Source organism: Sinocyclocheilus rhinocerous, unplaced genomic scaffold, assembly GCF_001515625.1.
Source record: "Sinocyclocheilus rhinocerous isolate Xijiao unplaced genomic scaffold, SAMN03320098_v1.1 scaffold200, whole genome shotgun sequence".
Lineage (NCBI taxonomy): Eukaryota > Metazoa > Chordata > Actinopteri > Cypriniformes > Cyprinidae > Sinocyclocheilus > Sinocyclocheilus rhinocerous.
This window is the reverse complement of record NW_015641014.1, coordinates 1,678,810-1,686,395: the sequence shown is the minus strand read 5'-3', so window position 1 is coordinate 1,686,395 and position 7,586 is coordinate 1,678,810. Positions and strand designations below refer to the sequence as shown.

Below are 7,586 nucleotides of genomic sequence, written 5' to 3'. Positions count from 1 at the left end.
AAAAAAAAAAAATATATATATATATATATATATATACATATATATATTAGAATTTTTCTGACAATAACTTGGGTAACAGTTGAAAGGTTGAGCTTGATGAATGCAGACAAACACAATTTGTGTATAATCTAAGAAATAGAATATATGTTTTCTGTATGTTAATTTTAAATATTGTACTTTTCAAGGAATATAAATTTTTTAAATGGGAAAAAAACAGCTAAACATTAAGATTTTGGTATAGTTTTTCATTTATTTATTTTTATATAATTGAGATATATTTGCCTATTTATATTTTTAAAGTATTACCCTATTTATGTATATTATTACCCTATTTATATTCATTTATATTTTACCCTATTTGTATATTGTGCCATATGTAACACTGTTTTTAGCATATTATATCACTTTCATATTTTTTCACTTAGATTTTGAACTAGCTATCACATACCTCTCTCAAAGCGGCTAGCTCTTTATCACGCTGTTCTAGAAGGTTCTCCAGGTGGTGCGCGTGCATCTCGGCATCTGCGAGGCGACGTGTGCGCTCATGATCCTCTTCACTGACTTTAGTGGAGGGTCCCTTGCTGTGCAACATCTCCAGGAGCTTTTTGACTGACTCATCGCGAGCAACTAGCGTCTGCCGCTGGGTCTCCAGGCGAACCTCCATCTCCTCCAGGGTACGGCGGAGCAAGAACGCCTCTCGAGCCTGCCGCTCCTGCTCCTCGCTGGGCTCGCACGCAAGCGGCTCCCCGGGGGGCTGGAGTAGCTGGTTCAAGTCGCGCTGGATACGCAGCTCGGCCTGCAGCGCCTGCACAGTTGTCTGCAGGTGCTATGATGGATAGAGGAGAGTAATATGCAATATTTATTCACAATACTTTCAAAAAATATTTAAAACAGAAGTAGTTCATTATCCAGTGACAATGTCTGTTGGTAGATTTTGGAACAGATATAAGGGAGGGTTAACAGCCAAGACGTTTCCCATGATTTATCAGCTGTTATCCTATTATTTATAATGGCATCTCATAGAAAGCTTCTCTTTATTCATCAGTGAATACAGTTCAATCTACAGCATCATCTTTCATAGAAGCAGTAATACGAGTAAGTACTGAGAAGAGTTATCATGTAAACATCTCATTTGTAACTACATGCGTCGTACTCTCATGAATGCGTGACAGAGACTGACACGGAAGAGAAGAAATTGTTGAATAAAGTCATTATTTTTGTTTTCTTTGCGCACAAAAAGTATTCTTGTAGCTTCATAACATTACGGTTAAACCACTAAGTAGTTGAGCCACTAAATAGTCACATGGACTATTTTAACAATGTCCTTACTACCTTTCTGGGCCTTGAACGTGTCAGTTGCGTTGCTGTCTATGCAGAGTCAGAAAGCTCTCGGATTTCATCAAAAATATCTTAATTTGTGTTCTGAAGATGAAGGAAGATCTTACGGGTTTGGAACGACATGAGGGTGAGTAATTAATGACAGAATTTTCATTTTTGGGTGAACTATCCCTTTAAGGTTTTATGAACTGGATCATGTGATTAATTGAAAAGATCTGACTCAAAAGAATGATTCATTCACATATCAGGCATCACTATTTCTCTAATGAACTCTCGTCAAGGAGATCTAGAGTTGAATTTCAGTGAATAACAGCTTAAATGCCAATTTATTTCTCACATAAAGCAATCATGTGGCTTTAGAAGAAATATTTTCAAGATATACTTGGAATACTGGAATAATTTTGAAGCTTAAAACCCTCAATCCCAAATTACTGACCATCTAAAGAGTGACCAGTACAATTCTTCAAACTTTTTCTTTTGCGTTTAGGTTTCCAACAACAAAAGTGAATAAAAAATTGCCTAATTTTCATTTTGTGCCTGTAAGAAACTGCTTATGTACAATCCATCACACACACTTGCCCTCAACACCAGTTGTAAAGTTGGCAAGGAAACTGAAATAAACATGTACTAAGGTATAAACTTTCATCCATTCAAATGTGACTACTATGCTGCAAACTTGATGGCAGCCAAAAGGCGATGGAACAACGGTAATTATACATTTTCTTAATCATACACACACATACACAACTGTGCCATAATTAATGGTAAGGTCTCATTAAGCCCAACAGGCACAAAACTACTTGCCAAGAATCACCAAATACATCCAGAATCCGAGCTCTCTGATGATTCGCGTGTTAATTTCAATCTCGAGCGAACGGTGTGAGGAGCGTGATGATGCTGATTATGCTTAGAGTGAATAACCAAGCAGTCATTAGCTTAGTGCTGTATACCCCTTCGTCTGGAAATCTGTCATGACAGCCATGTTGCAGTGAATCACAGTTTGAAGCTAATCATTCAAATAAAGGCCGTGTTTTAAACGCAGCATAGATGGAGGACTATGCCACTGTCACTGCTATCAAAACTCGTCCCAGTATTTCAAAGTACATTTAAAAGAACCACTGAATATCAGGAAACAGACTTTCATCCTTAATTAGCTCATGTATTGCACATTGAACATATTGTGGCTTGCAGGAATTCAGGCAGTCAACTTAGCAGTGAGCCGCACGCAGCAGGACCAGGATGTCCATTTCAGGATTGGCCATTAGCGTCACCTCACAGCGGAGGTAGACTTCGCCTTCTCGTCTGAAGATGAGCTGGATCTTTAATCACGCAATTCTCACTCCTATAAATCTATGGAAATGCATTGATGCAGTGAAAATGTGATGATTATATCATCTTTGTCTATAAATAGTTAGCAGTACCCAACCTAAGATGGTTTGCCGGTTTTAGCTGGTTTAAGCTGGCCTGGATGGTTAGTTCTACCTGACACATGCATTTCAGGATCGGAATTAAATATTATTGTATTGATTACTGAATACTGTGCAGTATATACTGTATACTTCTTACTATTAAAACAAATAGTATGTAAAACATTATCCATGACAATATACGAATATCAAGTTGTCATCTCCAGTTTTTTAAATCTTGAATAATTATCAAAAAGATGAAAAATATTTGTCATTTCACAGATATTACACTACCCAACACAGTATGCTCTGTATAATTCATATTTTGACAAATGTAGGGTTTCTATGCATACAATACAAAAACATGCATACTATGGACAGTATGTGTATTGTATGCATATTTTTATCACAGCAGAAATAGTATGAGTAGTGTAGTAGTGTCTGTTCCGAACACAGCCCAGGTCAAGCTTCTACGAATGTGCTAAGATGAATAAGTTGTGTCCCAAATGTATTACTGTACACTATACATTACGTTCTCTGTCATCTACTGTACTATATATAAGTATTTAATATATAAGCATTTAGCTTTTTTACTATACAAAAGTGTTAGAATGTTTCGATTCAAAAGAAATGCACCTAACGTGCAATGCTATTTAGCTATTTTGGTACACATATAATAAAGCTTGTGTGTGTGTGTTTATATACACACACACACACACACACACATATATATATGCTTTTATTTTTAGATTTTCAGTTTTCAGTTTTTACATTTAATTTAAACTTTAGTCATTTTATTATGTGCTTTGTCAGGTTTTTTTTGTCTTTTTTTTTTTGTTTGGTTATTTTTAGCATTTTTTTATTTTTGTACAGCTTTAACTAAGCTTTATTTCAGTTTTAGTAATTTTACTACTTCAACCATTTATTTTAGTTTCTTACCAAGGCAACATTTCTCATTTTCAGTTTTTGTTTCGTTTAAACAAAGTTTTCATTTAAGTCTAAATTTCTTATCTAATATGAATATTTGCATATACTAATGTGTATATTTTATTTCAACTATATTTGAAGTATTTTATTAAATTAAATAATTAAAAAATATTTAATTTAATTTAATTATTTTAAATAGTTTTAGTTGTAGTTAACAATAACTGTACTGAGGTTGTGTTGTCTAGCTCCTCAACGTTTCACACTCTCATTGTATTCGCAATAGCATACTATCATATTAATCTTACCATTTCTGCCATATATATGGCATATGGCAAGAACAGTAAGAGTAGCATAGTCGTATGTTACAAATTCAGACATATATAATTTACATATGATACATGGCATTAATAGTATAGATGTATATTACAAAATCGGACCTTGTTTTTTTAGCTGATGAAATACATCATTCATGTATTTGTATAGTCCCATTCACATCAAGATCTATAACCATAAAGACAACTAAAACGTTAACTATATTAACATCCACACCAAAGCACGGTAACCATATTTTTATTATAAGCATGCACTGCAGTTTTATCGCTTTAAATGCTCAAGCTCTTTAAAGTCAGATTCTGATTGGATGTCAATTGATGTCAATGTTTTTATCGTTCACCAGCTCAAAAAAAAATTCTTGAAGTGGTTTCAACATTATCGTTCCTCTGTGTCGTTATCGTTATAGCTGTGGTGTGGACTTCCATATTCTTATACAATTAGAACCATTATAAAAAATGTATAGTTGCCCTCTATGGTGTGAAAAGGCCTTACACTTAGGAGTACACTTTTATAGATATACAGTGCCTTTTAGTACTTATCTAAGCTCCCTATTTAAAACTAGATTCCTTTAAGCACACGCATTAATCCTAAATCCCACTGAAACTACAAAACAGCTCTCCGATCAGCATTAATTGTCCACTTATACTTAAAAAACAAGAATATCCTGCCAGCTGTACCCACCTGTGTCTCGTCTTGCACAGCGCGGTACTGCTCCTTCCACACTGTTATTTTGGATGCCTCGTCTTTGCGCAGCGCACGTTCCTTCTTCAGCTCCGGGCTCCAGAAGCTTTTGATGGAGCTCATGGAGGAGCTGAGCTTGCTCTCCTTCACCTCGATTTCCTTCCGAAGCAGCTCATTCTCCCTCAGCACCTCCTTGAGCTGGGCTTGGAGCTCCATGATGGTGTTGTCCCTCGCCTGACGTAGCGAGTGAGGAACGGTTGACGCAGCGTGGATCTCCCCTCCAAAGCCCATAGAGTCGGTGGACACCGCCGGCACCATGGCCATGTCCGGTGTGCTGCCTGTAACCGTTGCCCGGACCCCGTAAGGAATGCTGCCTCCAAAGCGTCCCGTCGCTACACCGCTTTTAGGGAGGTCAGAGGAAGTGCCGATTGCGACCTCGTTGTCGCTCATATACAACGGTCCGGACGTGGCGTAGGCAGCATTGAGAGATTGAATGTTCTCCATGGACAACGTCTTGCCTCCAGAGCCGCCCGGGCCTCCGTCGCTGCCCCCCATGCTGTTGGTGCGACGGTGACCCATACGGGGTGACCGAGGCAGCCGTGGAGAGCGTCCAGAGTTGCCCTGGTTGTTTCTTCCCCCGCTGTGATTACTGTCCATTTTGCTCACAGAGCGTGAACTTCCGTACATATTGGCAGGTTTAGAGTGCAAGCAAGGGAACCCACCGAAAATGTATTGTGAAGGAATGTGCTAATAAACAGGCCGGGTCATTTTCATCTCAAGTATAAGGAATGTGATCAGTCAAGCAAAGACCGGTCTTCTGTCTCTTTCTGTCAAATGGAGCAACTATGGTGGCCTGTAAAATGAAAACACACAAAATAATACTATAATCACATAAGAAATGACAAGAGAGTCTACACCATTTTGAGGCAAAAATGCACCAGCCATTTAAATTTTGAGGTATTATTCAATTATTTTCAATTTATTATATCTGATGTTTGATATATTTCCATATATATATTTATTCGGGGCCAATCTAGGGATGGGTTTAGTAGCTATACAAAAACCAAAATGACCTGTAGCTGGCAGATATCTGTAGCTATTCTCTGTCTCAGATGTGAGTTTTGAAGTGTTTTTGATTAAAAACACTAAATTCAGCTCTACAAAAGACTAGAAATTTGTCCAAATCTACCAGGATTGTAGACTGTAGAGAACTGTATATTCAAATATAGCGTTAATTGTGTTATGATATCTTGTGCATCATTGACAGCTACATTTGTATGTAATGCTAATTTGATTTAGTAGGTATACTTACCGATATAATTGTTCATATTGAGACTTGCCATGCTTAAAAATGCCCTTAAAATGTACAAAAAAACATCAAAACCAATTCCAGACAGCAAATAAAGTAAATATTTGACACAGGTAGGTTTCATCAAACAGCAGAGATTAAAAAAGCTATATGTTCAGTCAGGAATGTTAAGCTTTTTTCCTCCACACCACGTCTACTTTTACTATTGTTCATAATATTATTATACATATCTCAATAGAAATCCGGTTCGTGTTATAGACCGCTACTCTCATATAGGCCTACAAAAATAATTCACAAACTAGATAATGTAATAAAGCTTCTCCCATTTACACACCGAATGAGTGAATCGAAGACAAGGTGTGGGATTATATTGTAGGCTCACACTCCAAGGTTATCAAACATCTAATGTCAACGGCAAATCTAGCATTATTATGGGATACTCAGCTGATGATTTATATTCTAAAACAACAGATATTAATAATGCTGTTGTATTTAGGTGAAGGCTGTTCACAGCGCTGACAAACCAACCAGAAGCGTCGGCATTTCCCACAAACCACGTCAATAAGACTTGCAAATGCGCAAAATCATAGACTACAATTCTTATATCAGTACAATTTAGATTACGGATATATTAACCTAATGTTCCGTAAAATTCAGTCCTGCAATCGCTCAGCCACAATCCTGAGCATCCTCCCTCAATGTCCTTCTTCTCCACCATTGCATGGCTTAACACATTTGCCTCCTCTTTTGTTAGTAATAGCTGTCCAGCAAATGCGACAGTAAATAAAAGGCGCTATTTGAATATCAATATATGTAGATATTGAATAAACGTATCATATACGAGCATCACTATTTTAGCCTATTATAAACCACAATAGTTTTTTTTTTCCAAAAATCTTTTTTACCTTGTATGGCTGGTCTGTTTCATCCGATATGTAACGACCGTCTGTCCAATAGATGTCTGTTAGAGAGGAAGCGGCCTATTTTTGTATTGCTTTATGATTTTATTATTTGCAGACACACACCAGTATCTTCCCAGAGCTGGAGGACTTCAGTGACGTAACGCCTACGCTGCGCGCTCACACCACTCGCCTCTGAAATGCCAACGCCATGCTACGAAGGTCATTTTATTGAAAAAAAAAAAAAAAATTGTACAAATTCAAAACTAAATCGTACAAATATTTTATCTCACAAAAATGACGTTAAATGGCGATAATCTTTATGAAGTATAAATTTTCAGAACTTGCATTATTTAAATATTTTATAACAAATATGTTCGATTTCTTGTAGTATGTAATTCGTCCAAATTGGACAAAATATGTATAGTTAATTAAAAAAATTAAATAAAAAAGCTGCTTCTAGTATATGCCATGATATGCCCTATACTCTTATAATATTATCTTTAATTGCATCTGTGTATAGTCATCCTGCCCCAAACCATGTAAATTTCTAAGCTACACTTTATGACCTCCCAGTCAGTTTATAGATAGAGAACAGAGATAAACGCCAGTTGGTGGGGTTTGATCCCCCTTAAAGGGACAGTTCACACAAAATAGACATTCTGTCATTAACTCACACTCTCATGTTTTGTA

General features: G+C 36.8%; 1 protein-coding gene across 3 annotated transcripts in view; it reads right to left on the bottom strand.

Moving 5' to 3' along the window:
- Positions 1-7,108, bottom strand: part of LOC107753586 (ELKS/Rab6-interacting/CAST family member 1-like) — a 32,296-nt gene extending 25,188 nt beyond the window's left edge. For all 3 annotated transcript variants that reach the window (XR_001641482.1, XM_016569775.1, XM_016569776.1), the window contains exons 1-3: positions 6,900-7,108; positions 4,686-5,538; positions 449-826 (exon numbers count right to left, since the gene is read on the bottom strand). Coding sequence is in view for 2 of the 3 variants with exons in the window: in XM_016569775.1 (XP_016425261.1) it covers positions 449-826; positions 4,686-5,372 (1,065 nt within the window). In the remaining variant the exon portion in view is untranslated. The remainder of the gene's footprint in view (positions 1-448; positions 827-4,685; positions 5,539-6,899) is intronic.
- Between the last annotated feature and the right edge of the window lie 478 nt (positions 7,109-7,586).